This window comes from Mercenaria mercenaria, chromosome 6 (genome assembly GCF_021730395.1).
Source record: "Mercenaria mercenaria strain notata chromosome 6, MADL_Memer_1, whole genome shotgun sequence".
Taxonomy (NCBI): domain Eukaryota; kingdom Metazoa; phylum Mollusca; class Bivalvia; order Venerida; family Veneridae; genus Mercenaria; species Mercenaria mercenaria.
Window position 1 is genome coordinate 36,795,516 of NC_069366.1, and position 25,845 is coordinate 36,821,360.

A 25,845-nucleotide genomic window follows, 5' to 3' on the forward strand; every position below is an offset into this window, starting at 1 on the left:
CGGACATGTTTTTAACCAGTGACAGGGCGTCGTTTCTGATAATACTTTTTCAGTTTCTTCAGTACTACGTCTTTGTAGTACTTTCCGGTGATGCTTTTGCCCTTTTTCACCGGCACTTTTATTGCGACTCCTTCACCAGAGAAGAAGATTGCATACAAAACCTTCTTTGCACTCAAAGAACGTTTTGCAATTATTGGGCGTTTGCTGTGTTAAGTGGCCCAGATTTTATTGCTAACCTTTCTGACGGGCTCAATATAATGGACCCAGGTTTCATCACCTGTGACGACATTGGCAAACTGCTTTTTGTCATATTTTGGAAACATTTGAAGCAGCTTTTTGGCCACTTTAACCTGTTGCCTCTTTTGCTCATCAGTCAACAGATGTGGCACCCATCTAGCAGAAATCTTTCTGACTTTCAAATACTTCTTCAAAATAAGGTGAACCGTTGATAGTGATATGCCTACCTTTCGTGCAATATCACGAACTGTAAATCTGGCATCTCCTTCAATGATTTCCTTTATTTTGGAAACGATTTCTTTACGAGATGCAGATTTTGATTCTGATTTCGGTGCATTTTTGATGGACTCTACACCAGACTCAGATTTCACCGCCGAACTGTGTCATAAGACACACAAGAAGGTCCATAAGCAGTAGAAAGTTCAGTCATCAGCTGCTTCAAAGAACAACCAAGTTTTGAGTGAGCTTTGATGTAAGCCCGTATTTCATCTTTCTTGTCGACGCTTCTACCAACCATTTTTACTACAGTGGTCAATAATTGCGTGTATTCAAATGGCAAATTTTATGTCTTACACTTAGTCTAACATGTACATTTATACACCGTTGTGTAGGTATTGAATAACCCTATACAGGTAAGTATTGGTTTTTATCGTGCCCCACGTGGATATCGAGCTAGAGGACAATAAGCAATTCGTATCGAACACTCCTCGTAATGTTAACAGATATTTTCTTAACTGCCACTTTAAATCTTAAGTAGATCAGCAAGTAATAACGACAGGACGTAGTCAATATCAACAGATATTTCTTAACTGTCACTGTAGACCTTCAGTAGATCAGCAAGTAATTATGATAGGACAGTAGTCGATATTAACAAATATTTTCTTAACTGCCACTTTAGGTCTTCAGTAGATCAGCAAGTTATTATGATAGGACAGTAGTCAATATCAACAGATATTTTCTTAACTGTCACTTTAGATCTTCAGTAGATCAGCAAGTAATTATGATAGGACAGTAGTCGATATTACCAAATATTTTCTTAACTGCCACTTTAGGTCTTCAGTAGATCAGCAAGTTATAACGATAGGACAGTAGTCGATATTAACAGATATTTTCTTAACTGTCACTGTAGATCTTCAGTAGATCAGCAAGTAATAACGACAGTACAATAGTCGATATCAACAGATATTTTCTTAACTGTCTAACAGATATTTTTCTTAACTGTCATTTTAGATCTTCAATAAATCAGCAAGTAATAACGACAGGACAGTAGTCGATATCAACAGATATTTTCTTAACTGTCATTTTAGATCTTCAATAGATCAGCAAATAATAACGACAGGACAGTAGTCGATATCAACAGATATTTTCTTAACTGTCATTTTAGATCTTCAATAGACCAGCAAGTAATAACAACGGGACAGTAGTCGGTATCAACAGATATTTTCTTAACTGTCATTTTAGATCTTCAATAGACCAGCAAGTAATAACGACAGGACAGTAGTCGATATCAACAGATATTTTCTTAACTGTCATTTTAGATCTTCAATAGATCAGCAAGTAATAACAACGGGACAGTAGTCGGTATCAACAGATATTTTCTTAACTGTCACTTTAGATCTTCAATAGATCAGCAAGTTATAACGACAGGACAATAGTCGATATCAACAGATATTTTCTTAACTGTCATTTTAGATCTTCAATAGATCAGCAAGTAATAACGACAGGACAGTAGTCGATATCAACAGAAATTTTCTTAACTGTCACTTTAGATCTTAAGTAGGTCAGCAAGTAATTACGATAGGGCAGTAGCCAGTATCAACAAATATTTTCTTAACTGTCACTTTAGATCTTCAGAAGATCAGTAAGTCATAACGATAGGACAGTAGTCGATATTTACAAATATTTTCTCAACTGTCACTTTAGATCTTAAGTAGATCAACAAGTAATTACGATAGGACAGTAGTCAGTATCAACAGATATTTTCTTAACTGTCACTTTAGATCTTTAATAGATCAGCAAGTTGTTACGATAGGATTAAAGCCTCTGTGGAGTTTAGCCAGTATTCATGCTTACATTGAAACAAAAACCTGTCGAGCTTTCAGTATCTGCTTTCTAATTAGATTTAATTATACATACATGTAATTCACGATCACAGTGATGCAGTGATTTTTTATTCCTCCCCAAATCTTGTCCGAGGGAGGGAAGCGGGGCACTTCAATAAACTAAAGTTATGGCCCTTGACCTAATCAAAATCAAGCATAAAAGACTTATAAGTTTGTGTCTTATATTACTCAAGATGCATTTGACCTGTCGTCATGAAACTAGGGGAATGTTATTTAGCGTTTATGGTTGTGCACCTAGACTTGTTTGGATTTTTAAAAAAAAGTTCAACCTGGAGTCATGAAACATTCTCGGATTGTTTTTCTGATTATGAAATTGTGCATATGGGAATCGTTAAAGATATCATTCAGCAAGAGCAGAGCTATGACCATAAACTATGTCAAAATATACGTTGAAGGTATAAAAGTGTGTTGTATGTGTCTTAAAAAGTTTTCGATCTAGAGCCATTCTTTATGTTTCTTGTAGAATCCTTACCGTTCAGTTTCTTGCTATTTTCCATGCCGCCCTTTCTAAAATTGAAAATATTTGACTCAGTCTTACATTGTCATCAGGGTATAAATGATCATGCTGGTTATCAATGTTTTCACTTTTGTGTCATGAAGTCCATTCAATACCTTTGCAACAGAGTTCCGTTTAAGTCGGTGCTAGGGGGGCATGGGCGGTGTCGGTGCGACGTTAAACCTAACAAAACAAACAATCCGTGCAGGACCCAGTTGTTCAAAACTATAACGGTCCATTAACTTTAACGTTTATATTTCAAAATAATCTTATTATGAAAGACTTAGAAAAACAATTATATGAGTTAAGGATTATGAACACCAAAATGTCTTTACAGTAAAATCAAATATCGTACTAGAGTTTCCCACAAAAACTTATTCTTTTGAAAAAAAAATTAACTGTCTGTTAGTTTTATGGTCGGTTTAAGTTTCGAACAACTGGGCCCAGATCGTACAAATTCAATGATTTCAAATATTAAAAAAAGGCATTCGGTTATTTAGGCAACACGTTATTATTATCAGATGTTTTTCTTAGCAAATAGCATATCTGTTATTTCCTTTATTTTTTTATATCATTTTCGTTTTATTTTTTGTCGTAGTTGTTGACCCTGAAACGGAATCTTACCTATTGGTAACAGACGCAGATGTAACATTTACTCCTGATTCTGTCGAATATTTACTAGATCTTGTAATGCGAGATGCAAATCTAGGTGCTGCGTGTGCCCGTATACATCCTCAAGGAAGTGGGCCGCTTTACTGGTACCAAATTTTCGAATATGCAATCGGGCATTGGTTACAAAAGGTAAATTTTGTTATAGATGAATTAAATTGCTCTTTGAACATGACAGTATCTTATCAGTCAAAATTCAAAATGAATTACAAGGTATTACAGCATAATATACAACTTTAAGTCGTTTATTTGATGATGAAATATTGTTTCTTAAACTACCGTATCTAATCTAATATTTTTGCTTATCAGAAATTTTGCATATTTTAGTTGCTTGCAGAAGCACCAGACGGGCCTTGCGAGCACTATAATCTTACATTTTTGTGCAAAAAATCAGTTACTTTTTTAATTAATCTAAATACGAATTATCCTTAAATTCTTCCTATATAAACACAATGTAATGAAATGTATTTATTGTAACTGTGTCATTTATGAATTTTCTAAAAATATAGGTAAGTCAATCGACGTATTCTGAGGAACATTTAAGATGAGCGCCACGAAGGCCCTGTATCGCTTACCTGCCTATTGACCTAAAGATCAACAAGATTAAGATTCTGACCAAGTTTCATTAAGATACGGTCATAAATGTGGCCTCTAGACTATTGACAAGTTTTTCTCTCAGTTTAACCTAGTTTTTACCCCGTATGACCCAGATTCAAATGTGACCTAAAGATCATCGAGATTAACATTCTGACCAAGTTTCATGAAGAAGATACAGTCATAAAATGTGCTTCTAGATTGTTAACAAGCTTTACGAGGGTCATTCATTTAATTTTGCAACTGTACCTATAAAACCGATTAACTGCACGATTTTCGCGTGCAACTTGAGATATGTGATGGTCCATTTCATTCTCTTTCAAACAATACCATATTCATGAAAATGTGTCCTGTAGTCTTGATTTAATAGCCATTGAAAGAAGATACATTCATATACACTGTGTATAATTATACCAAGTGAAATTAAAGCGCAAATGCGCGTTTACATTAGAACCCGTGTTACACTAGGATTTTCAGCCCGGACGATATTTAATGAACTTTGTGATGCCTATGGAAAATACTTTTGTTTCATATACTACTGTTACACGATGGGTGAAAAGATTTAAAAGTGGAATTAATGCACCTGAAGACAAGCCCTTTCCAGGTCGTCCAAACATTGCTGTGAACCTAAAACCATCAAGCTAGTGAGGGAGTTACTTGAAAAACTCCTCAGTTGGCCAAGAGGTTAGGCATATGTGTTGGATCGGTTTTCAAGATATTAAAGAATGAGTTACATCTTCGACGTATATCTGCCAAATGGGTACCTAATTTGTTGAACGATGTTCAAAAGAGGACACGTGTTCAAATTGTTCTGAAACTATTGAAAAAAATATCAGGATTTTACTGAACGGGCCTTTTCCAATTTATTTACTAGTGATGAGACTTGGGTTTACCTTTTTGAACCCACTAGAAAGTGTAGCAACAAGATATGGGCCAGGAAAAACACTAGAAGACCTTCAGATGCTAAACGGACACTAAGTGTTAAAAAGATCATGTACGCCATATTTCTTAATTGCCGCGGAGAAACCGTCCAAATCGCGATACCATGAGGCAGATTTGTTACTGGAAAACTGTATAGAGACCATGTGTTGAAAAAAAAACTTGAAAAAAATGTGTAAAACAGCGTCGCCCTGTCCTCAGATTAAGAAGGCTCTTTTTTACATGATAAAGCACCCGCACATACGTCATCACTTGTAACCTCGTTTCTGCAGGAAAAGTGTGTTTCAGTGCTGCCACACCCACCGTATTCACCAGATTTGACACCTTGTGATTTCTGGTTATTCCCAGGACTAAAAAGCATTTAGAAGGTCGTCGTTTTCGGACTCGAACTGCTATAGGATCCGCCATATTCCAGTATGACTGTATCTGAACAGTGTGCCCAAATGTGATTATGCTGACGCTTTCCGGAAGTGGATTAAAAGGCTGAAATTGTGTATAATCATAAATGACCCTCATACATTTGATTTGATTTGACCTGGTAACCTAGTTTTTGACCCCACCTAAGTCAGATTAGAATTTAACTATAAGATGATCAAGATTAACGTTCTGACCATGTTGCATAAAGATATGGTCATAAATGTGGTCTTTAGAGTGTTCACTATCTTTTCCTTTGTTTTGACCTTGTGACTTAGTTTTTGATCCCACATAACTCAGATTCCAACTTTGCCTAAAAATCATCAAGATTAATATTCTGACCAAGTTTCATGAAAATACAGTTATAAATTTGACCAGTAGATTGTTATCAAGCTTTACCTTTGATTTGGGGTGGTGACTTAGTTTTTGACCTCACATGACCCAGATTCGAAGCTGATCTAGAAATTATATAGACAAACATCCTGGTCAATTCCTATCAAATTCAAACTTTAAATTAGGTCTCTAGTATGTTAACAATTCTTACATTTGACTTGACCTGGTAATCTAGTTTTTGACCCCGTATAATCCAGATTAGAACTTGACCTTAAGATCATTAAGATTAACATTTTGACCAAGTTTCATTAAGATATGGTCATAAATGAGGTATCTAAATTGTTAAATAGCTTTTTCTTTGATTTGACCTGGTGACCTAGTTTTTTTATCCCAAATGACCCAGGTTCCAATTAGACCTTTAGATGATTAAGATTAGTATTTTTATTTAGTTTCATGAAGATACATTTCGCGACGGTTGTAACTGACATTTTTTACAAAAATCACTTTTTTACACTTTTCAACCTATTTTACATGTCTACATAATCCTGTAAAATATTAAGTTTGAACTCTGAAGATTTATGTGTTATTTTATTTTATTTTTTTTTAATTTTTTTTTTATTTTTTTTTTTTTTTTTTTTTTTTTTGCCAAAAGGTTAAATCTGCAAGTGCCGTTTTGTTTTTGTGCAAAACGGTTGTAACTGCCAGTTACAACCGTTTTGCACAAAAAATGTATTATAAACAAACAAGTAAAAAGGGAACTAAATTATGTTGATGACATCACCAGTGACATCATTTGTGTGATGGATTTTGGAGGGGGTCCAATTAATGCAATATGTCATATTAATAATGGAAATATTATAATGAATTCTAGCCAGGTTCATTGCACCTTGTTAGTTACGTTCCTATTTAGTTGTTAACAGATGCAGAACGAAAGTTAATATAATATGACATTGGAAACACAACTGCACATAGCTTTCTACTATAAAGATATCTCCTACTCAATATATTTATATTCAAAATGTGGTAGCATCACAGTAAATACAAGGGCGTATCAAGGGGGATGCGATCACACCACCCTTTTTTTCGGCAAAGTTTGCCTTTTCACTTTGAATGTCCGTTCTTTGTTGTTGTTTTTTTCGCCATGCTACGCCCTTCAACTTGCATTTATTTACAATAAAACAGTTAGATAATATAAACTACAAAAGTACAAGGGGGTGCATATAGAGTTAAGTCAGTATGGGATGTCACTGAAGGAGTCCATTTGAATAATATACAAGTACTGTCTGAAGCAATCACAATTAAAGTTCCGATATTTTTACTAACATTTCAAATTGTACCAAATGGTTATTCGATTAAAAATGTTGTAAGGTGCAGTGGCAGCCGTGGAGAAGCTGTGGTTCTCATACATAAATCTGCATTTACCCTTCCTGTCATAGCATCTTAGTACTTGTGACAAGGATTTTAAGCAATTTGAATTCATGCATTGTATTTTGAGTATCAATAGATTTTCTGCACTAGTGACAGTGATATATAGACCACCACAAACAAAACAAAATGGTTTACAAACTAGCTGTTTCTAACAGAATGGCCTGCCTTCCTAGGCAGATATGCTACAGTTGATAAAGATATTGTCATTGTGGGATACTTGAATTTCCATCTTGATATTCTATCAGATAGAAATGCTGTCAGTGTACTTCAAACATGTGGTATGCATCAACATGTGAATGGACCTACCCATGCCCGCGGCCATACATTAGATGTTATTATAACCAGGGATAGCAGCAGAATACTATCAGGTGTTGAGGTCATCGTTCCCGGTCTTTGTGTCAATACTGGTAATATGTCACAAGACCATAATGCAATTCATTTCAATGCCTGTTGTATAAATTGAACCAGCACTGGTCGGAAGACAATTTCTTTTAATGAAATTATGCTCTTTATTGAAGTATGTTCTTTCAAACAAGACATCTCAGCCTCCCTTGTACTAAATACATTTCCAGAAGGCACATACCTTGCTATTTGTGGTTTACAGACAAAATTCATGGGGCTAAACATTAAAAACGCAAGCTTGAGCGGAGATGTAATAAATGTAACATTAACAATGGACCATCACTTATAGGGACCAATGTACTACCGTAAATACATTCCTAATTTAGGCCCAAACTTCTCTGATAAGGTAGTCATGTGGCACTGACCACAAAAGTTTGGCCAAGATAACCAAAAGCCAGGAGACAGTCAAGATGCTTCCCGTGCCTCCAACGCATCCTCAAAGGAACTTGCACAGAACTTTAGTGACTTTTTATTGATAAATTGAAAACATTAGAAATGACATTATTTCACATAGCCAGACTGATTGTGATTTAGCAGACTTTATTAGTTCAGAGCATCAGGAAGTAGAAAATTGATTTAACTCCTGCAGTTGTTACAACAGACGAGGTAAAACAACTCGTACAAGCAAATCCCGTGAACTCGACCCTTTGCCATCATGGCTCAAAATCTTTTTAAACAAAAGTCTTAATGAGCTATTGCCGTTAATAACAAACATCATAAATACATCAGTGGAATTAGGTTATATACCAAAGAACTTAAGGACGCTCGCTACAGTTTCGTAATTTTTTTCTCAATAATAGATTTTGATGAAATGTTTTGTATTAAAAGATCATGTTATGATGCATTGAAAAATGAAATAAAAATACTAGGTCACCAGCTTTGTTTCAATTTAATTTGCCCCTAGATATGGTGCTATTTTAAACATTTTTCAAAATTTCTGTAATCCTAAAATATAGGCTATTTTTGCCTATTTTTGTCAATTTTAAGTTCTTCTGCTATTTTATTGAGTTTCACATAATAGAATTTAATCAAACTCTGCACATGCCTTTGATTATGTCTACCTAATCTAAAACAAAAAGAAAATTGATAGGTCACCATATTAGATTTCGCTTAAATCAAATTACAACAAGGTGGGGTGTGGCGGGCATTTATACAACGCAGGTTGGTACGAAATACTCATTCAGTGTTTGAGCAAATGACTTAGAAATATATAAATATAAAATTATCAAACGGCAGATTTCTTAATAAGCGGATTTTAAGGTGTTTCTGAAGCATTTTGATGGCATAGAACGATGAAAGTTTCCGCCCATTTTTTTTAACAAAACCTATAGTTTACGAATGTACAGTACGGGTACGGTACGGGATTAGAAACAGCTGTGACTCAATGCAGAGTTTGAGCGCTGGTATAAATAACAGACTCCAGTATATGTATGATTGAAGCAATTTGAACTAAAAGTACATTATATGTATATATTTTGTAACCATGATGATACTTACCCTAACCTTTAGTCAATATATTATACATTTTGTACATTAAATGCATGCGAACATACAATAATTTGCGAATTTTTGCCGTACGCGACATTAGATAATCACTTCCGGACATGCACAGACGACCGCACCAAGTCTGCAGTGAGCTACATCGAAACCAAATTGGCACGGTGTTGGGGTAAATATCGACCCGTCCGGAAAAACTGTAGCGAGTGCCTTTAAGAGTGTGAGGATAAGACCTCTGCTTAAGAAACCAAGTCTTGAATCATTTTCAAAACCTAAATCCTGTGTCTAAGCTCCCTTTCATTTAAAAAATCTTAGAAAAGGTAGTAGATGAGCATCTTCAGTGGCACTTGAGTGGAAATAAGCTACATGAGGGACTGCAGTCTGTGTACATATAGTTTTATCCACCTGAGTCGGCTGATAAAAGTACAAAATGGTATCTTCCCATCTCTTGACCAAAAGTCTAAAGTCTTGTGCTACTTGAGATGTCTCCAACTTTTGACACGATTGACCATCACACACTGTTACACAGACTCGAATATCAATATGGAGTCACAGATAAAGCACATGCATGGATATCATCATATCTAAGTGACCACATTCAAACTTTGTGCGTTGCTTGTGAGTTGTTGACGCCTTTGATAATGAAGTACAGTGTCCCCTAAAGATCAGTACTTTTTCAGATAAACTCCAAATCGCATAAAATAACTTCTTGATTTAACAATTTTTCTGGGGAAGGCCCCCATACCCCCACACTTTTCACACATCCTACTCACACCCACTTCCAGAAATTTCTGGTGACGCCTATGAACTACAGCCAGGATTTGTTTAAAGGCTGCCAACTTTTGAAATGTTATATTGCAAATGAAGCTTTTCAACAGAAAAATATCCCTGCAGTCTTAAAAATGATCTACTTGCATTTTATTGTATAAAAACAAACCATTGCATTCATACATTAGTAACATTTAATTTAACACAGTTGATTCAATATCAAAGTGCATTGACTTCTTAATGCCATTATTGGACCCTTCCATCTTTATGTATTTAAAAAGTTCATTTGACATATAAGTTATTTCTATCTTTGTAAAATGCAGTTTTTTCTATACAAACAGTGTAGGACCTAATTACACACCGCATTCTTTGGCATCTGATCAGGTTGAACACTGTTTGCAGATGCTCTTTTTGATTGATGATAGGCAAAAATGGGTTCTGGATAAATATACATTTAATCAGCTATATTAACCATAATTATGTTAACATTACTTATATTAATTATAGTTGTAAATGTTTATTTCTGTTGCAAAGGTTGTTTTACAGCATAAAATGCTAAAGTTATAGTACCGGTAATTATGGTGTGTTTCATATTCATATTATTTAGTTAACAAAAGCAGCACTAACTGGTAGTTAAGTAAGTAAATTTGAAATAAAAAAAAACATCGATAAGTCAGAATTAAAAAATTCACATAAATTATTGAAAATAAAATCATTTTCATTTCAGATACAACCATTTTGCATTTAAATATTTCCCCAAAATCTCTGCATTTTAAGAGCAAAACACTTGTAACTGACAGATACAACCGTTTTGCACTTAAACATTTTACCCAAATCTCTGCATTGCACTTAAACATTTTCCCCATATCTCTGCATTTTAAGTGCAAAACGGTTGTAACTGGCACTTTAACAAATATCTCTTTTTTAAATGCAAGAACAGAGCTAGTGCTGAAAATATTTAAAAATGAAACATATGTTTCCATGCAATACACTTAGTTTGAATGATGAAAATTAAAAAAAAATTATTAAGTTTTATTGTTTTCCTGTAAAATATTCAAAATTGCAGTTACAACCGTTTTGCGCTAAGCCCTCGATTTGTAAACTTGGCCTCTAGAGTGTTAACAAGCTTTTCCTTTGATTTGACCTGGTAACCTAGTTTTCTTTATTTCACCTTATCTAAATTTTAAAGCTGAACATTCTGAGTTTCAGTTAGATACGGTCGTAAATGTGGTCTCTAGAGTGTTAACAATTTTTTCCTTTGATTTGACATGGTAACCTAGTTCCTTACCCCAAATGACCCAGATTCCAACTAGACCTTAAAATCATTAAGGTTAGCATTCTTACTTAGTTTCAAGAAGATACATAACCTTGGCCTCTAGAGTGTTAACAAGCTTTTCCTTTGATTTAACCTGGTAACCTAGTGTATTATCCCACCTCATCTAAATTTTAACTTTACCTAAAGATCCTAAAGATTACAATTTTATTTAAGTTTCATTTAGATACGGTCATAAATGTGGGCTCTAGTATATTAACAATCTTTTCCTTTAATTTGACCTAGTGACCTAGCTTTTGACTACAGGTGACCCAATATCAAACTCGTCCAAGATTTTATTGAGGGTAACATACTGGCTACGTTTCATTTAGATTGGACCAAAATTGTGACATCTAAAGGGCTAAGAGTCAAATTGTTGACGACGGACGTCGGACGAAGTTCTGAGATGATATAAAGTGCTATGTTGAAAATTTTGATTTCAATTGTAGCTTATCAATATATATATTAGTCAGAAACATATCAGAACCAAACCTAATCTACTTTATTAGATATTTGATGTTACTGGCCCCTAACCCATTGCACGTCACACATCAATTTTACAAATGACAGCCAAAACTAAGGTGAATTTGTTTTCGCAACAAGTTTGGTTAAAAGTACATCATTAGCTATATTTTTATCATTTTACATTACCTTTGGCATACATTTTGTTAGAATGAAATATTCGAAGTTACATTTTTCAAAATGGCGGATATCCTGAAAAATAAGTGGTCGTACATCCTTTAAGTATTGCACTTATCTAAAATTACGAAATTTAACATTAAGGTATCAAACAGGATTCAGTAGAAAACTTCAAGCTTAGGTTTTAGTAACAACACTAAAATTACTTGTACAATAATTTTCATTGTGTCTGCATTTAACTCTTTGTATGGTCTTTCAAAATACTTAAAATCATACAAATTTAATTTCCAAAGCAGAATAACAAGTTGAATAAGATGTGAGGGGTCGAGAAGGAAAAATGTGATATTCGGGAAACTTCTATAAAACGTGAGAAATGGTTTTCTGAAAATATTAACAACGATAAAAATATGTGGGCTGTCTCTGTGTTTGATTGGATATGTAGTTTGGAACTGAATATATGCGATAAAAGATTAAAATCGATATTACCCCTTTTCATCTTACGTATGTGAAAAAGGCGAATGAATTATCTACAAGTAAACAGTCAGTGTATCAATATAAGAGAGCAAGTAAGAAGGCAAGTGCTATATTTCGAAGATTCGTGAAAAGTTCTTCGCATTCTCTAGTCAAGCGCAAACAATTGTAAAACATTTAATTTTAACATGGCAGAGAGGACTGAATTTAATTTAGCTGACATATCAAGATACTTAAAGATGAATCGCTTCTTTAATCAAGTAGAAATTGGTTGCATTAAGAAAATATGAAGAGTTTAAGAGAAGTCATGCGGTATATATATTTAATTCAACTGTAGGCAGCAGAACAGATCCTCGGAACAGTGCTATGTGCACCAGGCTGTTTTAGCATATACAGATGCAAGGCTGTTGGAGACGTTCTTGCTAAATACGACACCAACGTAGAAGATGCCTTTGACTTTTTAATAAAGGATATGGGTGAGGACAGGTGGTTTTGCACACTCATGGTATGTACAAATAAATACTTGTATACGCTCCTAGTAGAACTATATATTGGTAATTATTAATTTACATGTCATAAAGATATAATACCACATTAACTGGCGACATACGATGATAAATATTTTGCTGCGACTCGGGTTACATTTATTTCTCTTGGCACAAATAAACTGACTGTTTTTTGACTGATCAACTTGCCCAAGAGCGATACATTTTCTGATATTGGTTCAACATCGGACTCCCACGATTTATCCGTTCTATTACTTAAGTGAGACGGAAGCAAGCAATCGTGGGTATCCGACGATGATATTGGTTATATATGGAGCCAAATCAAATGCCATTTTAAATTTAAAGAAGCTTGCCATTTGGAAATGTGTCAGCCTAATCATTTAGACTGAGAAATTTGCCGCTGAATCGAAAACAAAGTGTTGTTAAAAGAAATGTGAAAGTGAGAAAGTTTCGAAACGGTCCAACCTTTTACTGTTATTTGTTCTGGTCACCGTGTCTGCTTGATTTGTTAAAGAATGATCTGCTTGTCAGCAGTTGCCAATTTAAACAGGTTTAAGCCAGAGTCAGGATGTTATCCTTTTCTACAGTCACGTTGTAAATTGACAGTGCATCGTATCAAACTTTCTGCTTACAAACATCTGACTTTTTTTAATATTACTGTGTAAACATATATTTTGATATGTTCCAACGCACCGTGTATTTCAGATACAGGAAGGCTGGTTCATAGAATACTGCGCGGCTTCCAAAGTACAAACGCATTGTCCACAGCAATTTGCAGAGTTCTTAAAGCAAAGGAGGCGGTGGTTAGCATCAACTGTGGCTAATGTATGGCTCTTGATCAAAGACTGGGACAAAGGTGTATATTTTCAAGTATTAGACCAAATATCAAACTGTGGTCGATCCATTTTAAAATACACTTTACACTGCCTTGGCCCCTGCTCGTCCTTGCATATAATTATGTAAATGCCTTTCCATAAAATATCCAGTCGTCTAAAGTGCGTCCATTTGCAGATGACACTGCAATATACATCTCACTTACCTCTGTCACAATATCAAATATCCTTTAAAGTCACATAAAAACATTAGAAAAGTGGGAGTTAGGCTAGGATATGGAATTTAATCCCTCCAAGATCCAAGTTATCGACGTCACAAGAAGGAAGCATTATATTCCCTTACAATACTACCTGCACAATGCATTACTAAAACATGTCACCTCAGCAAAATACCTAGACGTTAATATTTCAAACGATCTCTAGTTGGACGCCCACATAAATAGGTCAACCCAATTGCAAATCAAACCTTACGTTGCTTTTGCAGGAATATAAAGGTCAACTCAAGAAGTTCATGGCAAATAGAAGGAATAGAAGGGTCCAAAGACGGTCAGCGCGTCGGTCTATGTCCGACTATGGTAGCATTTCCAGTGTTACTGGCTGCACAGCCTAAATTAGCGCAGGCTACATCTTCGGCTCATTGACTTTCGACTTTCTCTTATGTATAAAATCTGAAATTAGCTGGTTGCTATTCACAATTCAGATTACCTTATCCACCAAATAAGGCAATCACGCCACTATCATCCACTGTGCTATCTTAAAGGTTAATGTATTCAACCACTAACTATTATAAATACTTGCTTTTCACATGGACTAGATAAAGGAGCATTTATCAGGTTTTTGATATCTCATGTCATGGGTATACAATTATCACGAGGATGTTTCATTACGGAATCGCTGAAGGAAACGGAAGATGAGGCACCCATAGCTTTTTCTGATCAGATTTAGATTTCTGCACTTAAATCAGAACTGCAAAACAATATTTTATTCTTATGTTTTTTTCCTCTTTAATGTTATAACGTTGCTGTTTTATAGAGCTTTATCAGTTCAAATTACCACATACTTGTAAGGCGGGTGGCCACAAGTTAGTGGCGAATTAATTCTTAACAGTTGTTTAGTGGTAGACAGATGCCTTGTTGGTGGGTTAATTTTTATAAAAACGATTATCAATCGGAAGGTAGAGTAAATTAAACATTATGATACTATTAATTTTTTTATAAATTTCAATGCATTAGTCACGACTATAAAGGATAAAGGCATAGATCTTGAATTTCTACGACTATTAATAATTTTGAATTTAAATGATAGTAATTCTCAATTGAATATCGCCTTAATTAAAACAGTTTTCATGAAAGTCTGTCGAAACACCGCAGCTTATTGCTTAATGTACAGCAAAATATAAATTTAGTATTATCTTGGCTGATCACATACTATTGTTATTTAATTCTAGTATTGAACCACAGTGTAAACTTGATTCTGTTGTCTGTTTGCAAAATCACCATTCTGTAAATCTGTACCTAATACATTTCATACCATTGCATTACAGTGACAAAGAAAAATCACCGTGTGTCCTTTATGTTCCGGTTTTACCAGTTCGCGTTACTTTTAGCGAACCTGATTGGTCCAAGTTCTACAATATTACTGGTTGCAGGTAACGATATATAGTTGAGTATATGAGCTACAAGTTGTCTTAATTACATTTATTAAGCAGACTTCTTTTCTTGTTCTCATCTTGCATGAGAGGTGTTGCACATTTCATTACCTCTTATGAACAGACTCAATCATGGTAGTCTGCTACTATTCTTTTAGGTTGCATTCTATGCTTCCCAAGGATCTTTTTACAGATTTTATAAACTATCACAACAGCAATCTTTAATTGTCGTATGGCGGCTGTTAAAAGTCTTCCCATACATGTATTTGAATTCAGTGTTGTTATATTTTCTAATCCTTGGGGATCATGGAGTCCATTCAATGGATGTGTAAAAGAGTTAGATAGGTAGATTTATTTCGGTAAAAGTGTACATAAAACAAAGCATTATCGATAAGATGCATTTGCTAAATCAAATAACAAACACACAATGACATACAAATTGAGCCTTGTAGTGCACACCAATACCAGTGATAACACAACAAAGGGGAAGTAACTTTCCCCTTAAGTTCCGATTAATCCGTTGCTACGGGACTCGAGGGGTGCTGCACATTTCATTACCTCTCATGGACAGGCTAAATCAAACCGGGTCTGCTTAAATTCTTGTTGGTTGCATTCTAATCTTCCAAAGGATCTTTTTCACAGTAACTGTTTTCATTTCATACGAGAACATTTTATGAAATAACTGTTAATCTATCTTTTGTAGAACGTAATGAAAGTAGCATTCATCCTTAAATCGAGCACAAAACAGTCAAAACATCTGTATTTACCATAAAACTTTAACAGATTTTATATGATAACTATGAAAATTTACATTCACCTATACAGGTGAACCTGTAAAATGTTTACCATATACTGTAAAATCATTTAATTTCGTGGGCATGAAATTTCGTGGTTTTGGTCTAAACGGAAATATCGTGGGGATATGAATTCGTGGATTTCAGCTTTACAACATAAAATGAATTGGAATTTCACTTGTTCGTTGGGATTAAATTTTGTGGATTGACTCAACCACGAAATCCATGAAATTTAGTCCCCCACGAATATTAATGATTTCACAGTACTTCACTTCTTTTCTTCCTACAAAACCTTTATTCTAGATAATAGTTTATTTTTATTTTCCTGGGTTAAATCAGCCTGTAACAGTTAATGAAATAATGAATGTTGTAAAAAGCCATGTATAGTAACATTTTTATAAATAAATACTTCAAAAGAAAGTATAGATGTAATTTCTTCACATTTATGAACTGCCTAAATACTGTTTGAACTCGGTATATTTCCTCGAAAAGTCGAATGCAGGTGTCAATATATTTATATATAAATATTATGATGGGGTATTGTCAGAAGTATTTTAAACTATTAGTTGTATATCTTGATTTATAACGTTTATATTGAATAAATGAATGGGTTTTATTTCAAAATTACAACGTTATTTCTGGCGCAGAGTTTGGGTTCCGTAAAGGGCGACCAACTATAGATTAGATGCAATATTTGTTCTTTAATCTGGTGTACAGAAATATTTAAACGAAGCTAAAAACATTATTGTATGTTGCTTATGAAGATAGTAATACATGTTTTTACAAGAAATTGCAAATACCGACATTTGAATAGGTACTGCAGCTGATTATTGATTTATTTTTGGCCGACTGACTGCCAACGTTATCGCATTAGCTGTTTTGACCGATATAGCGTATTTTGAACGTGCATGACATGTGCATCAATATGCACGTGATTATAAACACTTTTGGCATTACTGACAAATGTCCTGCCAGACAAACACATATCATGGAAATTAACACAAGTCCAACGCGCCCCAGCTGTTGGAATTTTGCAACAAAATTACAATTTGGTCAGTTCAATGAATTGTACTTTGGTTATATTTCGCCAAAAGAGCTCAGATAATAGATAGTCACCGACTGAAGATTCTTGTAAACGGTAATTAGGTTAAAAATTGAAGTAACATTCAAAGTAACAGCTACAAACAAATTATATCAGAATTCTCCTGAAGATGCAAAACATTTACCCACGTGTAGTAAATTTGTCCCGGCTAGGCACATTCTGACAGCTAGATCGCGTTGCTCTGGTGTCTTTTCACCATGACATGTGATTTTCTAGTAGGCCTTTCGTCAATAACGCTAAGAATGTAAATGAGTTCCAAACAAGTTGTGGTATGTTTCTTACTTTACTGGTACCGTCCCCAAACGCGAAATTTACCCGATTTTCTATCGCAAAAATATATGATTTGCCATTCTGCTTATTTCGCAAGACCGTCGCAGCTCATCTGCGTACGCCGGTTAGACCAGGACAGTGCCGAGAGCCAAATGAACGCCGCTTTTACACGTAAAACGAATTTCCCCTCCGAAGTGTCGCATGAAAATCACTACCGTCATCCTGATAGCACCATGGTAGGCTACGTAACTTGTGTATCTATGCGTTTTCGTAAACTTGTTACAGATCATAAAATTGTCAAGCACGGTGCGATTTCGAAACAAATATCTGTCAATACAAAATATAGCGTCCTGGCCATAACACCTGGCCATAACAAAAATTGTTTTAATTCAGTTGCATGTCTTTTTATCTGTCTCGTTGTGTTGTTATATAACAGATTACTTCTGGAAGTTAACTTTAAATACATGTTAGACGTCGGTTTCCTGTAAAAAGATGAATGAAATTTGTAAAAGTGTAGTGTCAGATACTTAAATTGTCCGATTATATGCATGAGTTTACAAAACAAATTCATTTTACAAAGCTTCTCTGTCTTTTATTTTGGTTAAAAGGAGGCCTACGGTACGGTTTGGACTGGAGCACAGTACCAACAATTATTGTTCAGGTTATTGTGTCGTTTGGTTTTGGCACTGTATGCTTATTATCTTCACAGAAAACGCAGGTAAAGGTAAGGGCAGTTTGATTATAAAGGTAAGGGCGGTTTGATCATATGAACTTACTCTTCAATGTTGTGATCTTTTGTTTCTTTTAGTGCATCATATAAATTATTTCATCAGTATACCTGTATACACAATCTACTGACATGTCTGTCCTTTACCAAAATGTATTCTTACATTCTGAAATAATCATATATTCAATGGGCAGTTCAAAATGGGCTTTTGATAAATTCGCGGCAAACTTATATTACGGTTTATTATATACCTTTATCAATTCTGTCAAAATTACTGCTTATATTTCACAAGTAAATAATAACAGTAAAAAAAAACGTATTGTGCCTTTTGTACTGTATGTTGCCTGTCTACTTTCTATAATATTTATGACCTGATAGAGCGCACAAAACAAAACTTCACTTATTTCTATATCAACATCGACAAACATTGATTTCGTTAAATAAAAAAAGGGAATAGCTTGCGCGTATTGGTAGCCTAGTGGTAGAGCGTCCGCTTCGAGTGCGGAAGGTCGCGGGTTCGATCCCCGGCCGCGTCATACCAAAGCCGTGAAAAAATAGTACTAGTAGCTTCCTCGCTTGGCGCTCAGCATAAAGAGGATAGTGCTAGGACTGGTCAGCCCGGTGTCAGTATAATGTGAGTGGGTGGGGTATCATGCCATGTGTCTACGGCGTGATATTCCAGTGAGGCAGCACTATAAAGTTGGGCATTTTGCTCACTGCTACAAGTAGACGCCGCCGTTTATATGACTGAAAACTTGTTGAAAAGACGTTAAACCCGAATACACACACGCTTGCGCGCATCATGAGATCGGATCTAGCAAAATCAACTCGAGCCGAATATAGCAATCCAAATGGTACTACTATTATGATAACAGTAATTTATCACATTTATTCCAGGTGGTTTATGCTCACTTTAAAACAAAATAATAAAATGAGCTCAATGTTCGGCAATGCTTCATTTTAACAAACTGTTTGCTCATTATGCTACATTCTTCATTTTGTAACTGAAATGATGTCTTTTTATATAATTTGAAGCTAGCTAGTCTTATTGTTCTTGAATAGTTGTTTGATCTTTATTTCTTAACTCGGTTTGCAAGGTTGTGCCAGTTTGTCATACCTTTTAATTCAATGTACTGTGTTTGACATACCACTCACAAAATCATTTTTAAAAGATCTTTTTGTAATGCATCAGCTTTTGTGGCATGTGCTTTGATTAGTTTGTGAACATTTATTATTCCATTGTAGAATAATTTGTTCCGTGCATTTAGCAGTTGGTAATGTTATTGGGAGAGCGTGTTGGGGGAGTGGTGAAATGGTGAGAGAGAGAGAGAGAGAGAGAGCCCATGATAATGACATTTCGATAAAAATTGAATCACGGGCTACATAAAGATTTTTAACCACTTTTTTACTTTTAAAAGTTGGAAGCAAATCTTTGATCGGCTGGCAAAAACGTCGCTTTAACGTTACCCTCTATCGGCAGTCCTCAGATCCTATATCATTAATAAGATATAACTTTAATCATATTTGAGGGAGGAATGCTGGTTTGAGTTTGATGTCTGCAATTCGATGTTGGTTTTAGGAGGAGCTTTGGGCTGGTGTGGGGTGGTGTGGTGTGGTGTGATGCCTGAAACCAATGGGTCTGGGGCTGGCTGAGAGGCTTGTTTATGAATATTGGTAGTATAGGCGTGATTAAATGCCTCAGCTTTAGTGGGGACTAGGAGCTTTTTCTAATAAGAGACTGGTTTTGTGGGCGAAGTTGATTTCTTAGAAGCTGGATGACTTGCTTGGATGATGCAGGGTGGGGGTGGTTGGAAGGAGGCTGGCTAGTTGATGTTTCTGGGAGGGTTATAGGGGAGGGATTTTGAGCTATACTTGTGGAAGTTGGGAGTTTGTAGATTCTGGTTTAGTTCGTATATTGAGAGCTAAGTGATTTAGGAGACACGGGTATTTATGGATATACTTTAGCGCTTGGTTCGGGAGAGGGCTTGTTGCAGGTTGTTTTGAGCTCGTGTTGGAGACTGAAGGTTGGTGGTTTTGCTGTGGTTTTGCTATAGGGTTTTAGGCTGATCTTGTTTCCGGAGGGGCTGATTTTTTGGCTGGAGGCTATTGAGGTTTTGGATTGGTTTGGGGCTAGATTGGCAAGATTAGCTATGGGGCTGCATGGTTAACGTGCAGTAGCATCTGAGACGTTCTGTGCATAGCATCCTTAGAGTAAAAAACAACACTTTAAGTTATGCTCGGTTGGTTGTGTTTCCAAATGCCTAAATGAAAGGCATGTAAGTTCTGCTCACTTGTTTTCTATGGCCAACATTAAGCTTCAACTAGTTCGAAGAAGAAAATATGCAAGTTGTGAAATGAAGCACATAGCATAATGTAATCATTTTTTTTGCTTAAGAGAAGCATTGCTCTGGATTTTCCGTGAAAAATGCTATGCTCTCTGATTTGTTAGCTTAAGTCAGCGTTAGATGGGGCTCGTCCGGAATAGGCCTTTTTTATGTTCCGAAAATGGCGTACACATCGTCTTAATTGATGTCTTCTTTGATTAGGGGAAGTGTTACGGTCGCTGACGCATAACCTTTACATTTAAAGCCAGTCTCTGATAATTGCGTCAAGGAGGCGACTGTTTGGTTCGGTGATTACTTGGACTTGCACCCGATCAACCCGGGTTCGAATCCCGCCACTGGCATGTGAGATCTTCTGTCATAAAAACCTATGCTCTTTGATTTGATAAAGACAAAAGTAGTAAGATAAGACTTTGTATAATTCTATGACATTACCTTGCAGGTGGCACGGATTTTGATATTTTTGTATGCCGTCGTGATGACACCTACCATAGTAGGCATGGCAGCGCAAATCACAATGGACTTCATTAACTCGCCTGAGGCTGAAACAAACTGTACGAACCTTTTCTTACTTTTTATGTTTACGCACGCTGTATTCAGTGTATATTTACACGGTATTTCATGTAACAGTTTTAGTTACTCTCTGAACTTAATGATAAATCCTACTTCGTTTCTTTTTCAACATTACTTTAATATGTATGTCCTGTAAAATTTTGAACGCCTTTATTTGGTTTTACATAGTAAGTATTTGCATGTAAGTAAAACATGAGACCAAAGTATAAATTTCATTTGTTTCATGTAAGTATTTGTAATTGTTTATTCTACGGTAGAAATGTTAACTAGAAATGCCAGTTTTTAGACTGCTCAAGGTCGTTAATTAATATATACTACCTTAATTTTAGTAATCAGCCAAGACATCCGAATTTCGACGTCAACGTTATTTTTAAGTTTCGTTTTGGGTACAGTGCTGCTTACTGGAATAATGCACACCAACGAGTTCCTTTGCCTTTTCCATGGTATTTTGTATATGCTTTGTCTCCCCGCTGGTTTTTTGATATTGCCCATTTACAGCCTTTGCAATATCACGGATAAATCTTGGGGTAGGTTTTGAAAAAAAGCACACACTTTGTTTTTTTACTCCTTCAGTGAGTTTCTATAGTTTCTGGTTCAAAAAATGCAAACTGGGAAATTATGTGATTCAAACTGAAATAAAATATAAATCTTAGATTAATGTTTTCGAACTGACAAGTTATTACAAGTTATAAATTATCTTAGGACAATAACAAAAATACAAATACGTTGCTTACCTTAGTTGCGTTGGAACCACTTATAAATTACAGATAAATTTAAACGTTCTGCCTTATTTTATTATCAAGCATGATTACAAATATGGTCATGGCCTTGTCATGCTTATATTACACTGCCTTGTAGTGAGTCAATGTTGAAACATATCGTTTTCTTTCAGGCACTAGGGAACTTGAGACGCATACAGATACAACGGTTTCGTTGTTGGATAGTATAAAAAATGTGCTCAGTACTTGCAGGTATGGGCTATTTGCCAAGAAACTTTACGTCATGAATTTAAACTGTAAAAGATGCATTGCAGTACAAGGTAGGATAATTAATGAATATGTTTGGTTGTTTTTGTTCAGTTTTGGCTTAACGCTTGTTTTCAAGCACAAACCAGTTGTCCAGAAGTAACTGCCAACTTTCCTACATAAATCAGAGGAAACGAACGAATGATTTTGTGGGCAGGTTTAATGAATATGTAGAAAATTAAAGTAAAACGTATCATTTGATGGAAATTGTTGTATTCTCAAATGAAAGTTTTAACCTAGACATTTATACCGAAATGTGTCATTACAAAACTATGTACAATTTTTTTGTATGTTTCTTTTATTAGTCAGGATTCTACAGAGCTGATATACTTATCAAACCAAAATGTGAATTAATACGTTTTCAATGAAATTTTATCGCATAGGTTTGAACTGCAAGGGTTAAATGATATTATCGAAAAAACTACTATGAGAATATTTGAAAGCCTTACCATGACTTCATTTTGGACATTATAACAAGTTTATACAAATTCTGGAGGTTCTAGATGAAGACATTTAACATTATCTGTTATTTTGAACACCGTCCTTACAATAATGTACATTCAATAAGAAAGAACAAACATAAAAGCAAATTTTTCCCTTTTCTTGATTTTTTTTAAAAGAGTTTGCTGTTTATTTTGAAATAAAGTTGAAATATCAGCCATTTCATCTTTTAGTCTTCTACGTATTTATTCTACGATTATGTTAGTTTTGAGGCATCGGTTAATGTAAAATATAAATATTTCTCTTTTTTAAAATCAAGAATACTATAGTGGCGTTGACACAAGGACGGACAATCAGTGTTTACGTTTGTTGTCATGCTTTGAAGAACACTTGTAAAGACAAAATGTGATCAATCTTTTATAACAGACTGACTTTTATTTTCAATTGGGTGTGACGTCACACTGACCCATCTAAGGATCATATGGCTGTTATGATAGAATAAGGCCACAAGTGCCTCTTCATTGTCTCTGGTCCGGGCAAGCACATGGCTGGAACCAGCAACTAAGTGACTTCTTAAGATGAAATAATTATGAATAATTACTATTGTCATCATTATTATTAGCGTAAACGCTACGATAAACGTCAGTCATGGAATATTCTTTTACTTTTCAATTGTTTCTTCATATCATGTATCTATATGGTATAATTAACTGTAGTACTTAAATTATCTTGAATATTCTGTATTGTTTTGGGTTTTTTTATAACAACTTAGTGTGTAGTCCAAAGTCACTCACAACTGACAGTCAACAAATAAGTTTCAGTGCGATAATGTTTTTTGGTGAAACCAAATGTTCTGTAAACATATTTTCTAAACATCAAATAAGTATTGAGTCAATTAAGATAAGTCGTATATGTAAATACCATATCTAAATATTAGGATTCTGGATTGAATTGTTGTAGATTATCCAACAGAGCTTGATAGGCTTCTCAATAGCATGTTTGAAATGAATCTCTGTTCCAATTTTAGCTGCTATCCGTGCAAAAATGGAAAAACAGTAAAAGACGAAGAAAACGACTTGGAATTGTCGCCCACTGTAGGAAATTTAAACGAAGATGAAAGCACGTTTAGAAAGGAAATGTAACTTTTTTGTTAACTTTTTTAATGTTGAATTAGACATAATTATGGACTACGAACGGATTTCAGTCTTCTATTATCATTGTAACTTGAACTAACCTCACAGTCGACTCGAGTTCAAAAAAAGTATTTGACTTGCTATACAGTATATGAGTAGGTAGTTTGATACTCAAGCGCTTTAGCTCTTTGAACTAGAAGATCTAGTTTTTTTGATGATTGTGTAAATTGCTTAGACCTCACCACGAATTAGAATGTTTAAAAACTTTGGCCTGGTTTTAGTAACAAGGCTGTTATCATACTTCATATTTTAGAAGAAGAAGTTTTGAAATGAATCTTGTTAAATAATGTAATTTAAGTTTTACAATACTATATATACTTACACTTGTAATTATTAAGCTTCTGTTAATTAACTATACTTTTGTGTAGGTCTTGTTGAAATGTGGAGATATTACAAAACATTTGTGGACTAGTTAAATTTATTATGCTCACATTATAGGAGAAAATGTTATGAGAGTAGTAACTTGTTTACTATTAAAACTGTGTTGATATCTATATAAGAAAGTGTGCTAATATATATTTTCAGCCATAGCGTTCAAAGACAGTCTAGTGGAGGTAGGTTTCGTATTAAAAATATAAAAAATACAGTAACATATCAGAAGTAACTTGCTTTATATTTGTTTAGAAAGTCATGTTTTTAACATAAATTCAAAAGTTTTGCACGCGCCTCCATTAACCTATGTTATATGCACGACAGCACAACCGCTCTTTTAATTTTCTTAAATGTCGTGCATTCGATGTAAAGGCTGATCCATTCGATCTAAAGGCTGATCTGAAAAGACAGGGCAAATCATTTTTAATGCAACTATCCAGTAACGGTCAGATCAGATTTAACATTTGTTACAGTAAAAGTGTAGAACCTTTATATATGTACAGGTCTATTTACAACGGTATGACTCATAATTTTTCGCCAACACATATGTCGGTTCATTGTTAAGATAAAATTGAAAAATGTGTCTAAAGTCTTTTCCTATATCATTTTTTTCTATTCATTATACTCTTTAAATGGTACTTAAAAGTCATATTGATAATTGATATAAAATTGATTGTATTATATATGACATAACGTTGATTGTATTACATATGACATAAAGTTGATTGTATTACATTTGACATAAAGATGATTGTATTACATATGACATAATGATGATTGTATTACATATGACATAAAGATGACATAAAGTTGGTTGTATTACATATGACATAAAGTTGATTGTATTACATATGACATAAAGATGATATAAAGATGATTGTATTACATATGACATAAAGTTGATTGTTTTACATATGTCATAAAGATGATTGTATTACATGTGATATAAAGATGACATAAAGTTGATTGTATTACATATGACATAAAGTTGATTGTATTACATATGACATAAAGATGACATAAAGATGATTGTATTACATATGACATAAAGTTGATTGTATTACATATGACATAAAGTTGATTGTATTATATATGACATAAAGTTGATTGTATTACATATGACATAAAGATGATTGTATTACATATGACATAAAGATGATTGTATTACATATGACATAAAGATGATTGTATTACATATGGCATAAAGTTGATTGTATTACATATGACATAAAGTTGATTGTTTTACATATGACATAAAGATTATTGTATTACATATGACATAAAAATGACATAAAGATGATTGTATTACATATGACATAAAAATTATTGTATTACATATGACATAAAGATGATTGTATTACATATGACATAAAGATGACTGTATTACATATGACATAAAGATGATTGTATTATATATGACATAAAGATGACTGTATTACATATGACATAAAGGTGATTGTATTACATATGACATAAAGTTGATTGTATTACTTATGACATAAAGTTGATTGTATTACATATGACATAAAGATGATTGTATTACATATGACATAAAGATGACATAAAGATGATTGTATTACATATGACATAAAGATGATTGTATTACATATGACATTAATTTGAAGCCGGGGAGCAATACAAACGGAATTTATATAAATTTGGAATACGGAATAGCTTTAAGTCGCAGTTTAATTTTA

The 25,845-nt window shown here is 34.3% G+C and overlaps 1 protein-coding gene across 4 annotated transcripts in view; it reads left to right on the top strand.

Annotated features, from left to right (window-relative positions):
• Positions 1-25,845, top strand: part of LOC128557686 (chitin synthase chs-2-like) — a 146,705-nt gene that overhangs the window by 94,807 nt on the left and 26,053 nt on the right. For all 4 annotated transcript variants that reach the window (XM_053545636.1, XM_053545634.1, XM_053545635.1 and 1 more), the window contains 10 exons: positions 3,455-3,657; positions 12,660-12,827; positions 13,534-13,684; positions 15,205-15,309; positions 18,084-18,199; positions 20,987-21,098; positions 21,447-21,644; positions 22,010-22,088; positions 23,611-23,721; positions 24,302-24,330. In XM_053545636.1, the coding sequence (XP_053401611.1) occupies positions 3,455-3,657; positions 12,660-12,827; positions 13,534-13,684; positions 15,205-15,309; positions 18,084-18,199; positions 20,987-21,098; positions 21,447-21,644; positions 22,010-22,088; positions 23,611-23,721; positions 24,302-24,330 (1,272 nt within the window). The remainder of the gene's footprint in view (positions 1-3,454; positions 3,658-12,659; positions 12,828-13,533; positions 13,685-15,204; positions 15,310-18,083; positions 18,200-20,986; positions 21,099-21,446; positions 21,645-22,009; positions 22,089-23,610; positions 23,722-24,301; positions 24,331-25,845) is intronic.